The sequence below is a fragment of the Arthrobotrys flagrans genome (assembly GCF_004000055.1).
Source record: "Arthrobotrys flagrans strain CBS H-5679 chromosome Unknown unitig_15, whole genome shotgun sequence".
NCBI classification, from domain to species: domain Eukaryota; kingdom Fungi; phylum Ascomycota; class Orbiliomycetes; order Orbiliales; family Orbiliaceae; genus Arthrobotrys; species Arthrobotrys flagrans.
Window position 1 is genome coordinate 2,092,296 of NW_027137545.1, and position 19,528 is coordinate 2,111,823.

At 44.9% G+C, this 19,528-nt stretch overlaps 5 protein-coding genes across 5 annotated transcripts; 2 read left to right on the forward strand and 3 right to left on the reverse strand.

Moving 5' to 3' along the window:
• Nucleotides 1-3,390: 3,390 nt before the first annotated feature.
• DFL_000536 (uncharacterized protein) lies at nucleotides 3,391-4,046 on the reverse strand (the record flags this gene model as incomplete). The annotated part of the gene is made up of 4 exons (XM_067634609.1): nucleotides 3,391-3,455; nucleotides 3,519-3,786; nucleotides 3,857-3,910; nucleotides 3,978-4,046. 4 exons carry the CDS (start codon nucleotides 4,044-4,046, stop codon nucleotides 3,391-3,393), a joined length of 456 nt encoding a protein of 151 aa, XP_067495077.1.
• A 3,311-nt stretch (nucleotides 4,047-7,357) lies between these two features.
• Nucleotides 7,358-10,856, forward strand: DFL_000537 (uncharacterized protein; the record flags this gene model as incomplete). The annotated part of the gene is made up of 7 exons (XM_067634620.1): nucleotides 7,358-7,502; nucleotides 8,566-8,714; nucleotides 8,771-8,962; nucleotides 9,036-9,131; nucleotides 9,188-10,453; nucleotides 10,507-10,693; nucleotides 10,750-10,856. 7 exons carry the CDS (start codon nucleotides 7,358-7,360, stop codon nucleotides 10,854-10,856), a joined length of 2,142 nt encoding a protein of 713 aa, XP_067495078.1.
• Nucleotides 10,857-13,286: 2,430 nt separating this feature from the next.
• DFL_000538 (uncharacterized protein) lies at nucleotides 13,287-14,330 on the forward strand (the record flags this gene model as incomplete). Its single annotated transcript, XM_067634631.1, has 1 exon — nucleotides 13,287-14,330. The coding sequence occupies one exon, from the start codon at nucleotides 13,287-13,289 to the stop codon at nucleotides 14,328-14,330; it is 1,044 nt and encodes a 347-aa protein (XP_067495079.1).
• A 392-nt stretch (nucleotides 14,331-14,722) lies between these two features.
• DFL_000539 (uncharacterized protein) lies at nucleotides 14,723-15,834 on the reverse strand (the record flags this gene model as incomplete). The annotated part of the gene is made up of 3 exons (XM_067634642.1): nucleotides 14,723-14,918; nucleotides 14,993-15,649; nucleotides 15,755-15,834. The coding sequence occupies 3 exons, from the start codon at nucleotides 15,832-15,834 to the stop codon at nucleotides 14,723-14,725; spliced, it is 933 nt and encodes a 310-aa protein (XP_067495080.1).
• A 61-nt stretch (nucleotides 15,835-15,895) lies between these two features.
• On the reverse strand, nucleotides 15,896-17,866 carry DFL_000540 (uncharacterized protein; the record flags this gene model as incomplete). Its single annotated transcript, XM_067634654.1, has 6 exons — nucleotides 15,896-16,275; nucleotides 16,393-16,637; nucleotides 16,714-16,891; nucleotides 16,954-17,369; nucleotides 17,423-17,614; nucleotides 17,697-17,866. 6 exons carry the CDS (start codon nucleotides 17,864-17,866, stop codon nucleotides 15,896-15,898), a joined length of 1,581 nt encoding a protein of 526 aa, XP_067495081.1.
• Between the last annotated feature and the right edge of the window lie 1,662 nt (nucleotides 17,867-19,528).

Sequence of the window (19,528 nt, forward strand, 5' to 3'; positions counted from 1 at the left end):
ACCCGAACAAAAACTGTGAATCGTCATCAATCTTTTTGGTGCCTTCTTTGTTGGTGGGGCTTAGATGAGTACATGTATATATCGCTGAATTGGAGGGCTGGAGGGAGAAGGGATGGAAAGAATGGAAAGTACGCAAATAAAGAATGGTGTAAGAATCATCTTGATTGAGCACTTGTATTTAGATGCCCAATCGAACAATTTCCCTTTGATATTTGTATTGGGATGTGTCTTCGAAAAGTACTCTGAAAAAGAGGGATATCATGTCACTTTTATATCCCAACTTCTTCCTCGAGGCACCAATCGAAGTCCCCGAAAGGCGCCCAGGTCGCATCAATATTACGTCGCGCTCCGTAACCGTCCTCCCGGCCGCTATCGTAGAATCGCATTTTCCCTCTATGACAAACCATACCATCCTCGGACGTTACACGGATGGAGTTGGGCGGCATCGGGCCAGGCAATCCAACCACAAAATACAGCGCCCTTTCGAATCGCGATACCGAAAAGCGGCCGGGTTGCGGGGAGGCCAGCGGTCATTTCCTAGTAAGGTAGGTCTGTTTCTTCCATCTTGCAGAAATAGAGGCGTGGTATGTGGTCTACCGCGGGGGGGATGGAGACCTCGCTATTTGACACAGCGCTGTCTGTTTAAATTAAGGCCGTCCTCTCGATTAGCGTATATCCTTCTATATCTGGAACCATACCGTATGGACGGGATCTTACACATCCTCCTTCCACTCAAGTTTTAAACGTTTGGGTGAATACTAAGATAATGATAAAAATAATAATTATTACTATTTTCTGGATTACTTGTAAACAGATTTCAAGACGTTTTAGCTTCATTTTTCAACAATTTCCGAACGCTCTGGTTCTGTTGTACGCAGCTCTGTCGTGTCAGACATTACGCCCCTTTGTTCGTCTTCTTGGTATCGAGATACCAACCATGACTAATAGGTATCCGTTAACTATTTTTTTAAGTTCTCGATGGCCCGCGCCAGTAAAATTATTTCTCCGAAAGAACTTGTCGAGCCGATCCTGAATGGACCTAACATAACCTTAACATTTACGATTCGTTAGCAAATAGCGTTGCACGGGAAACCCCGGGGGAGGCTGTAGGAGGCTAGGCTGTCCAGCAATACTCACCAATTTTTCAAAGCTTCCCCAATACATCTAATGAAGGTCCCAATCGGACCCGACGACTGATATGCTTGGAAAAGGCAATTGTTCTTTTAATAGGAGCTCGGACATTTCGGGTCCGGAAGTCGACGGCCGCAAGGTGTTGAGCCGCAGGAGTTCCATTGTTGCAAAAGAAGTTATCGTTAGTTGCATAAGGGCCTCCAAATACCCTTTACTATCTGACTTGACTTCCACAATGGAACCCAAGATCGAGTCGCGGTTGGAATCGTCGATTATCGGGCACAGTTGGATGGAGGGTCTCGATAACTTTATTAGTTGGAAGAATTCGAAAAAGAGCGGGTCATTTCTGCAATATGCGAGGACGTAATCGGCACGGCACGGCGGTATTGAACCATTCGACGGATCGCTCGCCTTCGGGACAAGTCGCGCCTGGAACGCTTTGGACACACTGTATAATCCATATATGAGTTTGGTCAATTCTAGCACCGGATACGGATAGTTCACGCTTACGCATTCACTACCTCAACGCCGTTCAAAATATCATCATTTTCGTCGGTGTTTGGACCTTTCAAACCGCCGCCACGACTTCATACCTACATGGATCGGTTAGCTACGGATATTGGGAACAGGATACCTTTATAGCATTCGTGTGACTTACCAGGAATTCTCATCCTGACTTTCTTCGTGACACTGAGACGCCTTTTTCAGCCTTTTTCAGCCTTTTTCAGCCTTTTTCAGTACACTTGTCAGGTGTCGTAACAAGAACTGAGATCCATCAACCTCACCATAAACCATGCTTTCGAACGGAGCAAGGCGGTCCACTGTATCCTGGAGCCATTATTAGAACCGTGGTCCAAAGTACATACATACATACATACATACATACATTCTAGACTGGCAGTTGGTCACTAACCTTCCATTGCGAGGGCAGAACCACTGCTTCTTTTGAACGGAACACAAAGTCCTTGACAGTATCCATGACAAGGGTATGCGGCTTTTGCCTGATACCGCCGCGATATATTGGTTCTGAAGCAGAATTGACGGCTGCGACAGGCGAAGCATACGGCTGATTGCCCTAGGGTTGATTTTCGAGGACCTGGTGGGCTGGGAATTGATAGAAAATGATGTAGAAGTCGAGGACCCGGATATTGAACCCGCAAGGCCCATAAAATCACTATCGTCGGCGCTTCTGTTCGGGCGTCGTCTTTTGGCTTTGGGTGTCTGATCATTGTCGAAGTCCATATTATCATTGCAATGTAAAGACGACAAGGAATCCGGCGGTGTCGAAGCGAAGGCACCTAATGGCCACTTTCGACTCCCATCCAGTGAGTTCAGCCAGGATATGACCTTCTGATCACACATTCGATTGTTCGTTGGCAGGCGCGCCAGTCAAGAAGCTTATGGCCTTTTCCGCTTCTGGTTTTCCGATGATATGGTGCAGTTGCTTCGAAAAGTCTTGCACACCCCCCTACTAGTCTTTTTTGCTTGTTTACATACAAAATCGAGATTTGTGGCTTTCTTCGCGCAAGTTGATCTGGGAAGCCTGTAGATATGTTTTTTGCTATAAGATACAGTGATGTGCGATGGGAAATCGAACGTCGGACAGATCGGACATATAGCTAATTTGTTGGTGTTGTTTCGCCCGATTTGTTCGTCTTGGAAGCCAAAAAAAGAAACCATGCACACGCGGAGCCTCAGGACATTCAGGTACAGCTACACCGAGCCACAAGTCCGCCAGCCATCCAAAATTCTCACGGAGTGTTGATAGGCCATTTGCTACGGCTTATTGTTTTGATTCTTGACGAAAAAAATCTGAGAAAGAGGACTAGGACAGGAGTAGAGACGTAGTTTATCTGCAACTAGTACATGCTATTGAATCATTAAGTAAAGCTGGAAGCCGAAAAAAAAAGAGAAAAAAAAGTTTGCCCAAAGCAGCCAGTAAAAGACATACACCCCAGCGAGCTGATCCCCGTGAATCATATTGTGCCGTGCTGTGTGATTCTGTTCATTAACGCCAAACCGATAAAAATAACCCCGGAAGTTATAAAAGAAAGGGAGGTCAGGAACTTTTGTACAAGGTAGCGTGGTATTCTCATTCAGTTGTAATTTTGATGCTGAAGCGCGAGGTTGATGAGGAAGAAGAGGAATGACGTTTGGGTCGGAGTATGGTAGCGGAGAAGAGTAGTCGGAGGAAGTAAATGCATCGTAACGTCTTATCTATCTCGTCGGCTGGCCTTCATGGTTCTGCGAACTCACGGATTAAGCCAGCGATCCCTGGTGTTGTTCCATTTGTTGTGGTAGCGGTGGTGGGGTCAAAAGTCGTCCTACGTCGCCGCGATTAGCACTCACTCGTTTCCCTGAATCGCTATCTCGCTGTGGAAACATACCCAGTCCAATACCGACGCCCTCAATAACGGCCAGCAGGATGGCACAGCCAATAGCCGAATTTCTAGCACTCTTGTAACCTCCACGGATAGCCAAAGCGCCACCAGTGAAAAATCCAGCAATAATAGCATTGTACGGATCTTCCTTCTTGCGGATTCCCTTGACAGCGCAATCGAATGTACCGAAGAGACCACCCCAGACGCCGAAGTTTCCGCCTAATACCGGGGCACGGGCTTTGATTGCTGTTATGGCACCGATTCGTCGTTCTCCCTGTGGTTCGAGGTGGGATGTTAGTATATGATTTCGTACCCATAGGAATTCCTTGGAAAGCCGAACGTACCATGGGGGAGTTACGGAAACCCTTTACACCGTGCCACACTGCACCTCCGATAGCCTAGATCCCACCGGCCTTATTAGTTCTGCCTCTCGACTGCGAAAACGTAAAGAGAGATTCAACATACACCCATGCAGAAAGCACCACCAAAGTCATTGAAGATAACCCACGGGCACGGGTCTCTTGTGTGATCCATTGCGAAAGACGTGGAATATAGGTTTTGATAAAGCTGGGGTGCAACTTTGTGGGTATCGTTCGTTGTTGGTTGACGTTACGCCGATGGAGGGGAGCAGAGCTGGATAGAAGACGGAGGAAGAATTATTGCGCCGAGGATGGAAATTTCAATAATAAAACTCTGAAGGCAAATCCCAAATGGGTAATGCTAAGACATAGCTGTTGTATTTTATACAACAACGCAAGAAATTTGGAAAGCTCGGAAGTTCCGGAAGAGCCCAATGGTTTCCACTTGGCCGCGTCTAGCCTTGAGACTAGGAAAGTATCATGCTTGGAAATAGCATATCTCGCAATATAGTTCATCTTCGTAGGTAAGCTCGTCAGAAGGAAACTTTCCTATCATAATAGCCTCCCCTTCCTCAACAAGGCTAGCGAGCAGTCGAACAAACGGGAAACATCGAGCTGAAGAATCATATCACGATATCCTAGTCTCGGGCATGTATATCCAGACTACTAGTACTCAGAAATCTAAAGCCTCTGATGAAGCGATGACCAGAAATCCATCGGGCGCATGTATGCTTGGTGGGCTGTTATGAAAGAAACACTGAGTTATCATGTGAAAGAAGATTTCGGAAAGCCCGTGTCGGACAGTTCATATATCGATATATCTTATCCACGACACGGAACTAACCCCCAACCCCTTTCCGCCGCACCCATGCCCACATTTCTATCATAATCAACATGTCCGCGATCGTTTATCAAGCAACCATGGAATGCTCGCCGCAGAATACGAATCCCTACAACCCTTATATAATTACGAACAGCGACGGCATCAAAAACAGAAACCCGAGGACTGAATAGTATAATACGAAGATCGCAGGCCTTGTACGGACAGAACTCTTCACAGTGATGCTGAAGGAAAGGTTTCGATAGAGAAAACATGCTGGATATACCCATAATACGCACTCTACGCCAATGTGGAGCTCCGTACTATATCCTTGCGAACTCTTATGCGGGATAACACGTCTACCCAAATGCCTTTATCTTCTCGCGCTATATAATAAATTGGATTAAAGTATCTGGAATTAAGGATACGAGGACGTATTCTTCGATGTCCTTCGAAGTGCGCGGCATATCACAGAAAGCACGATGCGGCATTTCCCCGAAGTCATGGCGGAATAGAAATTCGGCCTATTGATTTAGCAACAATTTTATTTGATACATATATGGGAGCTGGGACGCATGATATCAGGTGCGTGGGTATTTCCCGGCACGGATGGCAGATATAACCACGCGTATCCGAAAGACTTGTGCCCTCGAAAGCGCAAAGCCCACGAGTATTAATTAACAGCCCGTATCTCGATCAACCTAACGATATTGCCGATCTATATGTTTACCCAAAAAAACCTTCATCCGGCATTGCGAGAATATGAAACCTCCATCCCTGGAAATGTAAGTAAATTTAAACAGCTATCTCATATTTGGCCCTGGCACTTGTCTCATACCCAGACCTGGCCGGCTTTGGCACCACGATCGAACCTTTCAGCATAAGGTGCTAAACGAGATGACCCCAACCCAGGAGCCCCACGCGGAACTTTCCAACCTGTATATATATATTTTCTCAAAGGTTCGATATCATCTGACGAAACTTCCACAACGGCCGGCTTTCCAACACCCACGGAAGACCTAGTTTGTGTTGTTCTGCCATACCTATACTTATATATCCCATCCTATGGAATAGAAGAATGATGATCTAGTCAATGTTTCACGAACCGAACAAAATATTTTGCCTATATATATCACTACCGAACATGGTTTGAAGGTGCATGCATGCATGTGTACAACTACATTGCGACCCTGGGGATATTCGAGGAAACTTTCAAGAAGTTTCACTGCTGATATATATAAAGTAAGGCATCTAGTGTTTCAAATGATTTATATATTTTGATCACGCTAAAGATAAAGACTTAGGAATTATAATATCATGATCGGTCCGATGCCGATATTATTTATGCCAGCCATGGCATGCCGGTCTCAGAACCGACGAATGACATTTCAAATCGTATCAAACCTTACGACAACGTCATGAATAATGGCTAGATTATATAATTGCTATTACGAAGAGCAAGGACCTAGGGCCGAATAAATGCAACATTAATTTCATGGAAGCATATGGTCAACGCTCCGAATACTACCATATTATGAAAGTTGGCATAGCGAAGCCCTCGGTCTGATGGCATTGGAAAATACATCAGGAGGACCGGGCGGGGAATAGTAATATTCTTTTTTTGACCCTCCACTCGGCATGGGTATACATTGTCCTCACGTAATGTTCCTGGGTTAAGAAACGGGACATGGATGAAAAAGTTTCTGTTTCGCACCAGATCCTTCTGGGGTATACGTATTATGCTCAACGGCAAGCCCACAACCTAAGAAGAGGTCGGAAAGGCGACACGAACTCAGCGACAATGTGGTGGATATAGATGGTTCAGCGAATGGAAGCACAGGTGGAAGCATGGTTACACGTGATTTGTTGCATTTTTGTTCTCAACACTTCTTGGCGTTCTGGTTTCTATAAATCGTTCTGCATACTTCCTGCGTATAGCTGATGGGGGCAGCTAAACTGCTGCTTGGTTCCCAGAGTCCATACCATAACCTCACAACGAGAATATAAACCACTATTATATTATATTATATTATATTATTCACAATATATACCGACTAGCCTACCCTTGGATATCCCCCTTAATATCGACAGCCAAAGCGAAAAGGTCTAGTATTATGATATCTTCGCGGAAACATTTATATCCATCAACGGCACGATAGATATAATCGATGTTACGAAATTAGCCAGACATGTTCAAGCTTCGCTTCGCGAGGAGAACGATGAGTCGAAAATCAATATGTCGAAAAATCGAAATAATGGCTGCCAGAGGATGTTTTATTGCATATTGCTTAAACTGACCGGTTCTACCCTGTTTCTCAACTGGAAATATGAAATCCGTCATATATTTCAAGCCCCGAGTTCGAATAAACCTTCTGAATACTATGACATAACAGGGTCTATCGAATCCATGATCGGACAAACGGGACGACTTCCGTAATATATATTAAAATTTGCATATCTAGACAAATCCCTATGATACTGAATATTCTATGCCTACTATGATAGACGAATTTCCAATAGGGGCGATCCGTGGGGGGGAGATGAGACGACTGCCCGGCGGGAAACCTATACCAGCTAATGAGTTCGCGAAAGAGAAGATAAATCTCATTTGATGTCTGATATATAAACGTATAAATTAACGTTCAAGGAAGGAAATATTGAGATCGATGCGAACGCCGCGTCGTATGCTTTCTGAGACATTGTGGGACACTACATATGGATTGGAACCGGTCCTCTCGACCATTCGCAAGATCCTCCCCGAACTTCAACGAATCGAATACGAAGACTGCGATGGAGATTTCGGGAAATTACGTACGACATATATGAGGACTACGGCGAATACCATAATATTAGTTCTTCTTCAGGGATGTAGGAATGCGAATACGTATATACTTGGATTCGATCAAATCGGCCATTGAACGCTGCAGAGAAGGGCTAGATGATATTCCCAATAGGATTAATTTTGGGAGTATGCATATATGGTCGGATCGCGTGGATCAGAAATGCTTTATATGTCCTAAAGCTGACGGAGCGACAAGATTTTAAGAATAATAACCGGCTACGAAGAGAATTATGGTAGATAATTCCTAAGATTAATATAATATCTATGAATTGAATGACCATTCTGTTAAATGGTGTATACCTATACCTGCCCTAAGATCCTCTGCATGAACCGGCACACCTCGAAATCATTTCATCCACGCCTCTCCTGTGAGATTGTACAAGGCGACTTCGAGCTTGAGAATGTTTCTATCAATATACCTTCGATGGAACAGGGTCTCAACCATGCCCAAAAGTCGCATCGGAAATGGGATAAAATGATAGAGAGATTAATTAGATGGATCTAGATCGGAGTTACCGGACTATTTTGAAGGTCAAAACACCATGTAGTTTTCCGTTATGTATCTTTATTTTCACCTTAAATTTACAACGTACTTACCCGCTAAGGCTAGAGACACGAGGATAACGAGGTCTTGAAATAACTGTGACTGCTCAGATATCCACATTTTGTAGTCATATCCGGGAAGTACCGAGCCCAGAATTCGTAGATGCATCATCCTAAGAATGAGCTTAAGATCTTCAGTTCCTCGCCATTGTTTCCTAACGAATAGCTGGCCGATATCGCTAAAAAAGTCCAGCTACCGAGCCGAGCAGGACAAAGAAGGAGCAAGTCCAGTCGAGCAGCCCTAGCACCACAGTGTCAAGATTGTAGAAACATCTCTTTCTTATGATCTTATAAGGTAACATCCAATCAATGTGGCTCCGAACCAACTGACCTATCTTTTTCTTGATTTTTCGTCTCTATCTTTATCCAAATTTACCAAGTTGAGCGGCAAATCAAGTGACACTAATAGCAACACATTTCCATGAACAGCGACGTCCGAACAAGGTTCCCTCCCAACTAAAGCAACCCCACCGACCTACAGCTGCCCCGCCAAAATTTTTTATTCAAACTCAACCATCTCTTATCAACCTACTCATCCCATCCCTCCGTTTGACTCATCAGTACCGGCATATAAAAAGGTCTTCCTCCCCACCATCCTCAATTTCTAACATACTAACCGTCTCTATCTTTATAGTTATCGAATCCAATTGGCCAATTCAAAAAAAAAACCATGGCAGATTCAAGCGCTACAGCGGGGCCATCCGCCCCACCAACAGAAGGTGTCGCCAACCTCCACCTCGACGACGTTACCGGCGAAATGGTTTCCAAGTCTGAGCTTAAGAAGAGAATTAAGCAGAGAGAGAAGGAGGAAACTAAGCGTAAGAAGGTATTCTACACCTCTAAATCTACCTACCCATTGGTTACTGTAGCACGACTCACACGATGTTGTCTAATTATAGGAACAAGAGAAGAAAGCCAGCGGTGCCGCCGAACCTGCAAAGAAGAAGGCCGGATTAGTAGACAAGAGCGCCGAAGAAGCCGAGTTAACACCAAACGTACATCCTCACCATCATCCCATGCCCTCTAAATCTCTCTAACTCTCAAAAAACAGCAATACTTCGAACTCCGATCCCGCACAATCAACAACCTCCGCACAACCAAAAACCCCAACCCCTACCCCCACAAATTCCACGTCAAAGATACAATCCCCGACTTCCTCACCAAGCACAGCGACCTCAAACCCGGTGAAGAAAGGCCCGAAGTCTCGGTAGCCGTAGCAGGCCGTGTCTACGCCTACCGTTCCTTCGGCGATAAACTTCGATTCTACGAAATCCGTTCAAACGGTCATAGAATCCAAGCCGTTGCTTCAGCTGCAAATGCCACAGGTATCGAATTCGCCGCTCAACATGAATACCTCCGTCGTGGTGATATCGTCGGTATCGTTGGTTTCCCGGGTTATACAAATCCCAAGGGCGCTAAAGACAGTGCTTCTGGTGAATTATCCATTTTCGTTAGGGAGATCACACTTCTATCGCCATCTCTGCACATGCTTCCAACCGAACACTTCGGTCTTAAAGACCAAGAAACTCGTTACCGTCAACGATACCTCGATTTGATCATGAACAAACGTACCCGCGAAACCTTCGTCACCCGTTCCAAGATGGTCAGCTACATCCGCAAGTACTTCGACGAGCGTGAATTCGTTGAAGTAGAAACCCCAATGATGAACGCTATCGCTGGTGGTGCTACCGCAAAGCCTTTCGTCACCCACCACAACGAACTAGATATGAACTTATTCATGCGTGTGGCTCCGGAGTTATACCTTAAGATGTTGGTAGTCGGTGGTTTAGAAAGGGTATACGAAATCGGAAGACAATTCAGAAACGAAGGTATCGATTTAACCCATAACCCGGAATTCACAACATGTGAGTTCTACATGGCATACGCCGATGTCAACGATGTCATGGATATGACCGAAGAACTTGTTTCGGGTCTCGTCAAGTACGTCACTGGAGGGTCCCAAACCAAATTCCATACTCAATCCGGAGAAGTCTATGAAGTCAACTGGGAGAAGCCATGGCGGAGAGTCGATATGATGGATGAGCTCGAAAAGGCTACTGGCAAGAAATTCCCACCTGGTGATCAGCTACATACCACCGAAACCAACGAGTTCTTGAAGGACTTGCTCAAGGAATTGAAGATCGACTGTACCCCACCTCTTACGAATGCCAGAATGCTCGATAAGCTTGTCGGCGAATTCATCGAGGAGACTTGCATCAACCCCACTTTCATCACCGGACACCCGCAGATGATGTCCCCCTCGCTAAGTACCATAGATCAAGACCAGGTCTTTGCGAACGTTTCGAGGCATTCGTTTGTAAGAAGGAGATTGTGAATGCGTATACCGAGTTGAACGATCCCTTTGATCAGAGGTTAAGATTTGAAGAACAGGCTAGTCAGAAGGCACAGGGTGACGATGAGGCGCAGTTGATCGATGAGAACTTCTGTACAAGTTTGGAGTATGGTTTGCCGCCTACTGGTGGGTGGGGTATGGGTATCGATCGGATGGTTATGTTCTTGACGGATCATTATAGTATTAGGGAGGTCTTGGCTTTCCGTAAGTTACCTTTCCCTTTACGTCAAGCTTGTGATCAAGGCTAACAGAATATACAGCATTCATGAAAGACGACAGCCAAGACAAGAAGTCCGCAGCCGAGGTTGTTGGTATCAAGCCGCAGGAGGCTGAAGCTACTGGCGAACTACAGGCTCCAGGGAAGTAAATTTCATATATCTAAATTATGACATCGCTTGTTTCTAGAAAGACAAGAAATTATAAACAAAGCTACTGTTAGCTTAACTCAGTACTAGCTAGTCTCGTACATAATCATCATTATTATTGGCGTTTTTCTTCGTTGTAGTTAATTCAGGGCTACAAGACTACGTTGTGAACGTTTAGAATGATGAATGCACTTTATTTTTGCATTCATTTTCTTGAGTGGAATTTCAAGTACAGGATGGAGATGCAGTAGCGTAATTCCAGCAGGCCTTCACCACCTAGCCACAGGGAGAACGTGACCAGCCGGTAGAATAGAAAACCTGGGCTTCGTAATAACTAGGCCACTTAAATTTCCAATGGCTGTGAGAAGCAATATTGGGGAAACGGCCCCGAGAAGCCCAGATATCTAATCCACCGTGCCAACACCTGTTTTCTTCGATCCGTGTAAATACCACCCCCTAGATTTTGGAAAGGGTAGGGCATTTTGTAACAGAGTCAAAGGTTGCTAAACCCCGACTCTATGATAATCATCGTTTGCAGGAGCTTCCAAGATTCTTACCCCGAGGTTCAAGATTTATGCCTCATCAAGAGAGGACCTCGTATTTTGTGTACATGAAGATATGATGCTTATGCCATAAAACGGCTGTCTTCTATTTCTGCAAATTCAGCATCCGCGATGAGAATGGTATTTCTAAATATCGTGCCATCAATTTCTGTCCCGGCGGGGAGTCAAAGCGCTGAGGGAAATATATATGTCAAGACGTAGACTTGATGAAGGGTGTGTCTTAGTCTCCATAAATTAATTCATCGAACTTTCATCTCTCGAATGTAAGCCCTGAGTGCTTCAGTATGTGTATAAAATAGATTATAAAATAGTTATGAACTCTTTTGGGGCAATTTGGGTCCTTAGGGGTGGTAGTCTTATATTGGGGGCGGATATGAGGCAAAAAAGAAGTATAGCCATGAAGTTAAGGTCGCTGTGGTAACCATCTGACGAAAATTCATGGTGCCCTTGGCTTCCACATCTCTGCTTTGTCCCCATGTTATGTAAGCTCGAAAGATATCAGTTATGAAAATTGTCTTTGTTGACATTAGAGAGACTTCTTTGGTACCATGTATAATATATATTTTGTGTAGTACTTCACCGATTCCTTGTTTGTTTGGATATATGAAGGCCCATATACGCCATCAGTATCTCGTATTGGTTCAATATCCCACATCGATCGGGAAGTCGATAATGCCGAGACCTGGTAAGATATGGAATGCTAGTCAAGTTGTTTGATTAAAGGCATACAGGAAGTAGATGCCTTTCAGTCACTTCCGCATAAATTGTTTGGTGATAGTGTCTTGAACGTTGTGCCATGGTTTGAAACCCAATAAGTTATATACGTATATATCGAAAAAAAAAACAGAAGGTAGCGATATTTCATAATGAAGTTTGGAGGGATCAAAGAAATATCCACCCTACGATATGTCCTAGCCTTTACCGCATCAGCGCCTTGGTTGAAAAGTTTGGACGCCGGTTTTTTTGGTATAAATAACGGTAGCATAAACCCGACGCTTTTAGGGATGTCTGAGGGGTTTGGACGAAATGCGTGTAGACATAGATATAAGATAGCTGTGGTGGTGGGGATGTTTCATGACGATGGGGAACGAGGTATGGCTACATGCTTGCAACCGCCGGATTCGCGCAAGTACTTTAATGAAGTATATATAAGGTAGTTGATGCCAAAGCTAGGGAGAACGTGGTAATATAATGAAAGGAAAAGGGGGGATGGATGGTAGGATGAAAAGATCAAGAGAGTTTGGTCTGTAGGATTACTCCTGATTTTATGACGGTTAGATGCAAGGCCAGGTTAAACTGGGCAGGCACCGATCATTTTAGAACCCTGGTTTCCTGATTCTAGAAGTTTTCTAAAAGGATCGAGATGAGCTAGTGGAATCCTAGAAGCTGGGAGTGACTCCAACGCAACATCTTGTTGGAAAATACTGAGTCTTCAAAATACGAAAACATTCCGGTACGGACCCGGGGAAGGGAGGGTAAATACGTCACGTACGTAGAAAGTTATAGGTAGGTACTTTCTGCCTCCGACTTCCAGCTTCCAATCTAGAATAGTACGACCTCACACACTATCATTCCACGTAATCGGACACTGTCGAAAGAGTCACACCAGGCCAGGTGTCAAACGTCGATAGATGTCGTCCAAATTAGGCTTCGCTTCGTGTAACCTTGAACCCAAATTGGAAATCCTGTTTTCCCGTCGGAACCGCTGGGAACGGGCGCCGCGGCGTACGGCCATTCAAGCTATATATAAATCCCAAGGTCTTTCGCCCAGGAGGCTCTTAGCTTCGTGACATATCATAGAGCCTCAAACAAGCAGAATACTATTACATAATCTAATTTCTGTTACACTGTTTAATCCACTTTTCAATCATGGCCGCCACGCGCCTCCGCCCAATCTCCCGCGCCCTCTCCACAGGTACAACTCCATCACACCCAACCTTCACACCCTCCGAATCCCAAAAATTCACCCTCCCCGATGGCAGAACCCTCGGTTTCGCCGAATACGGCCACTCAAACGGTTTCCCCCTCTTCGCCTTCCACGGCTTCCCTTCCTCAAGAATAGAAGCCTACCCCCTCGACCGTTTAGCCCACACCCTCCAAGTAAAAGTTTACTCTCTCGAACGTCCCGGTTTTGGAATCTCTACATTTCAATCCGGTAGAAAAATAAGCGATTACCCTTCTGACGTTTTGGCGTTTGCTAAAAGTAAAGGGATCGAACGGTTTTCGATTATGGGAGCTAGCGGTGGTGGGCCTTACGCTATTGCTTGTGCTAGGTTTTTGCCAAAGGATGTTATGGCGGGGGTATGTGTATTTGCTGGCGGACCGCCGTGGAGGGCTGGGAGGCAGTATATGCAGTGGTGGGCGAGATGGTCGGAATGGCTTGTTAGGGTTTCACCGGGGATGTTTACGGTTTTGGCAAATGGGCTTGCCGGGGTTGTGAGGTGGGTTATTGGGTCGCGGTGGGCTACGAAGAAGATTGATAAATTTATGGAAGATGAATGGAAAAGGAAACAGGAGAGGGAAACGCCGTTGCCAGAGGATGAATTGGGGTATCTTCGTGAAGGGGAACTTACGACTGAACAACGGCGGGAGAGGTTGCTAGGGCTACTATGGAACGAACCTTTTGGACAGGGTACGGCGGGGTTTGTTCATGAGATAAAGTTATTGACGGGGCAGAGCTGGGGGTTTGAGTTTGAGGATGTGGAGTTTCCTGTTAAGATATATCATGGGAAGAAGGATATCAATGCGCCGATTGAAATGATTAGGTGGATGGCGGAACGGTTGCCTAATGCGACGTTGATGGAGTTTGATGACACGCATTTTACGATGGGCGGGAAGTTTAGAAAGGCGATTGAGGAAGCTATTTCAGAGGATGAGAAGAAGAAGTTTTTGGAGAAGAACTCGAGGATATAAAAATCTTTTACTCTCTTCAGGCTGTTATTTTACGCTGCACTCGGGTATATTAATACATTACAACACTGATTCTGTATACCACCAAGTTTTCTTTGCTCATGTACATAAAACTACTCTTAAATCATGATGTTACATTCAGGCTGTACGACTTCAGAGCTTATGCCTGATACGTAAGTAGCCCATTGGTTAAAAGCAATCATCTTATGCCACCATTTCGACAGGAACCGGCCATAAATGTAGAAATTTATATATGACTCAGCTATGCATCCTTCTACCCCCCAAAATTTCATCCGCCATATAACCTTAACTTCAAGCCACATCAAGGTCATAATGAAAAAATAGTTTCGAACAACAAGTAAAATTCTTATATCAAAATTGACACAGCCATCTTCTCAGGGTTCACAACACTTCGGCGTAACCTTAACCGTCATCTTCCCAGAATGCGCATCAAACACGTTCGTCAACCCTTTGATCTTCTTCCTAAAATCCTCAGCCGCCGCAATCGACGCCTTGCTTCCTGCCATCTTTTCAACCTCAACCGCCTGATCAGAATAAGAACTCATATCCAACGGCTGATGAACCTCTTCACTTAACAAATGCGGCAAATGCGCCGCAAGTAGCCGAATGTTCCCCACACCAATCGTATCTTTCCAGAAACGTACAAGGTCAACATTCGGCGCAACAAATGGAAGTGAAGAACGAATTTTTCGTCAACTTTGCCAAGTTCCCCTAGAGTTTTTGGGAGAGGTTTGAAGAATGATGGAGGTTTGTTGGGCACGAAAGTTTGGTAGTATTCTTGCATGTAGTTGACGGCAGTATGTTGTGGTGATGCGATGTGGATACACATTGTTACCACGTCGACTAATGACTTGATGGATTGAACGTTCGGGAAGTGTTTTTGTTGGGCACCGTGGTCGCTTTGCATTTCTTTGACCCAGTCTTGGATTTGAGTATCCTGTTTAACTGCGTTGTCGTTTTTATAATGGTCCCTCAAGACTTTATCGACGAAAGTATGGACGATCTCCCACATGACCACCATGTTTCTTGCGTACGAGCAGTTTCGGAATTTATCCCCGTTGAGGCCTTTTTCGGTGTTAGGGAAGCCACGGAGTTTTAGGTCGTTGGGGATATATAAGTCCTCCCAATGGAAATTCTCGTAAGCGTCCATGGTGAATTTATTCACATCGCTTGGCCGAAAGCCAGCGATGGGTTTAATAATCGCCGGCATCAAGATCAACCTTGCTGCGTGATTCAAAGAGAGGGTCTTGTGCCAATGAGGCTTAAGTAATCTGAAAACCACATGTTGTTCTTCAACGGTTCTGAGCATTGCAACGATAGCACCTTCTACCAAATGCGTGTTAACAAGATGAACGGCGATTTCATGACGATGCTAGTCGCTGACTTGAGCACACATCTTTGCGTACCGCCATGGCCAATCGCCTTCTTCGTCATAACGGGCGGATGGTGATGTTTTCTTATTGAAGATGACGACAGAGTTTTGCATTGTATTGTCCGGGTCTTTTCATATCTGTGACCTTGGAGTTTGATGTCGTCTTCTTTGTAGTCTAAAACGATGGCGAGGGGTGTAGATGCCCGTCTTCGTGAAGTTCGAATAGAACGACCGAAGCACATGCATATCTTTCGTGGAAGAAGAGACCGTGGAAATCGGTGAATCGGTCTTGGAGGGTATTGGTGTATGATAACTCATAAGCACCCTTTTGACCCATTGAAGCTCTGAAGTAACTATAATCCTGCACATACAGATTCTCCCTTGCAGCCATGACTTGTTTTTCAAAGCCGTCAATACCCTGTAATTTCGCAGTTCTAACGAAGCTAGCCACCCAATTATTTGACGCCGCACGAATGGTTGTGGGATTAGTACCGCTGAAATGCTGTTGTGCGAATTTTTCGTCCGTGAACCAGGTTGGATCGTCACCGATGGTGTCTTTGGTGTAGATTCCCCTGGTTTTGTCATGCAGTTATTTGGTGGCGGATTGGATGCCGGCCATGGTGACGGGTTTGGAACGGCCGAAGAGCCAGGGGGCGCCTGAACTCTTGGTACCTTCGGAGAAAGACCATGGGACGGATGAGGCGAATAATTGTACGATAGGGCCTAAATAATCGGTGTTGAAGATGCCATTGAATTTGAAGATGTCGAGGATGTTTCTGAAGGCGCCTTGGTCCAAGTGTGGTGGGTAGTAGTCATGGCGTGGGTTGGACCATTTATATCGCTGCTTCATCACCGACAGCTGGAAGAATGATGGGAGGTCTGAATCGATCAATGCTGATTTATATACTGATGCGGTCCTATTTTCCATCACGGGTTAATACGATATCAAAACCTCATAAAGACTATTGAAGAAGAGAGGGAACGTAAACTTACTGCTCAATAGCAGCCCGATAAAAGAACGTCAACCGATTTCTCGACTCCTCATAAGTCGCCTGCCCCAACTTTGGCAGAATAATATGTTCATGATCCTCATCATGCGGGATCTGAATATGGCTGAACTGCTTGTCGGTTTCCCCAACCCTCCCAAAGTCAACCCTGCCCCCTGCAACGACTGCATGAACGAAATATCCCCAATCTCATTCCCAGGTGCTTTCTCAACTTCATCAGCATGACCAACACCAATTCTCAAATCCCCATGCCCCCCAGCTCCAGTTCTAAGTCTCATCTCCGGCACAGCAATCGGTGCAATAACCGGTGGATTAGGCAGTAACTCAGCAGGGTTGATCACCGCATCCTCCCAGTCCCCATCCTTCAAAATACGATGCACAAACTGTCCATCCTCCTCAGAAGTAAAAACATGAACATCATTAACCCCATCCCCATTTCTAGGACTAACAGCCGCAATATTCGCCCCATCGCGTTCAATACTAACCGCAACAGGAGGACTCCAACTAGCAGTTCCATTCTTTTCACACACCTGTAGCTGTCGGTCTTCAACAACAAATAAAGTAACTTTAGCCAGTGTGGAAATATTATCAGAGCCCCACGCTTCAGTATATACCGCTGCAAACCTAGCGCTTTCGGGTAAACTGCTGAAGGGGGTGGATTCGGTGTGAAATTCATCTACGAGACCCCATTCTACTATTTTGAGCTCGCTAGAGCGGGTACGGTAGAAAGTTCGGATGCAGGGGCGTTCCAGGATGAGGAGTTGCAGTTTATACTGCTGATGGGGGATTGTAAGTCGATTTGGGAGGCGAGACCCTCAGGGGGGTGCCATTTTCCGCCGCTGAAGCCGTAGTTTTGGATGTAACCTTCGCTACCTGGGTGGTAGAGTCTATATTGCATCCACAATATATATCAATAAAACAAGGAACCCCCACCGTGGAAGTAAATATAAAAAGAAAAGATTAACTGACCTAAACTGCTCCTGCTCATAATCATTCGGCACACAAGCCAACCCCGCCCCCTCAGGAAGCTTGGCATTAACGGTACAAAAGCTACCAATAGAAGTCTCTCCATTCACAATTTCAAATTCTTGAATAGTCATACCATTACGCCAGCGTCCATGATTTGTTTGAATACCCATTGTTGGGTGTGTTTGTACCAGGTCCCTTCGAGGATTTCACCGGTGTGCCGTTGGAGGTAGAGCTTCTATATCCATTTACTTGTGTGTCAGTTAACGGGATAATTGATTGGGTGATAGATAGTGGCTGATTGAGAACAGCTAGAGATATATATCTGTGCGAATGACATTACTTACCACAAAACTACCATCAGCAGATGAAACGGCGGCATAGTGAGAAAGAAAGTCTTCCATCTCGTAAAAAGCTCAAAACAAAAGAAGATTATAAACCGTTAACAATTTGGCAGTATAGAATATATATCTCGAAACTGCCTTGAAGTAAAAGTACTACAAAAGACAAAATGGGGGAAGCAGATACATATCAAACACAGAATCCCTCCTCCCTTTTTATAACTACCATTCTCTCTATAAAACCACCCCCGCTTTCTGCCCAGACTTCACCCATCTGGTAAAAAATCAAGAAAATACCGTCACCCATCATCCGCATTGCCCGTCGGACACATCTAAGGACGCAACAACCCAGTGCTCTACAGCCAAAGGGCAAAGTAGACTGTATCAAAACTCAACAATTCAGGAAATCCCAAAACCACGAGCAGGCCGTCCGCCCGAAACCCCACAAACCAAACGGCCCACACCTCCAAAAAGTAAAGATCACCTATACCCACTAGTATATAACCATCAGGCAAAATACCATCCACGCAAGTCGGATTCGGGGTGAAATCCTTACAAGGGGTGAGGAGATGATAAATTCTCTTGTATACCGTCTCTTACAGTTTAGTAGTTAATAGTTTTTGGTCAGATTGGGTTACCCTTGCATCCGTCGTCCCAGAAATTAGTCCCGTTCACCACCTGCACGCTATGTGTTGAGCCGGGGTAGCGAAGCTGCATGTTCCCTGGATTGGGTATGTTACACCGATGGGGGTGTAGCTTTAGCCTTAAGACTATAAAGGTATTTTTTAATATGGGTCTTTTGAAATTCTGCATGTGTAGATACCTACCCCGCGCTTGTGATTTTAACAATTTGTTCTTTTTTTTGGTCCTTCCCTTTTGGAATCTCAAGGGTTCTAGGCAGGTATTGGAAACTATGATGTTCTGATTGGATAAGGAGTATTACGATCACGTATACCCGCCAGAAACTTTTAACTAAGTCGGGACATACAAGGCATATCTCTCCATCTTTCGAAGGCTTTCGCATCTATCAAATTATTGGAGTTTAGGAACCTCCGTCCAACCGAGGTGCCCCGGAAAATTGCGTTGTCGAAGAATTATACAACAACTGTGAGTGTAGTAGACGAGCCGACGGAGCCATATTTTACCCTAACAATTGATTTCAACCAAGATATATAACCAAGCAACAGGTTCTTTTGATATATCATAAACAAATACCATAAATACTGTCTGTGCAATGACAAGATGAAAATATCCAAAAGTAAAAAAGCATCAAACAGATTAAATGCTAAATCCATAATCGCTGAAATGACCAAAAAAGAACCATACAAATGACAGAATAGAAAATTATTGAGAGCCAAAAGAGTTTCTGACAGATTAGGTAGATCGGTATAAAATGTATATGCTCAATCACCAAGATAAAGCTTTGGAGGCAAGGTAAAGGCAGGTCAACTGAAAACCGTACAATCCAAATTATGCATTGCATCTATCGTAACC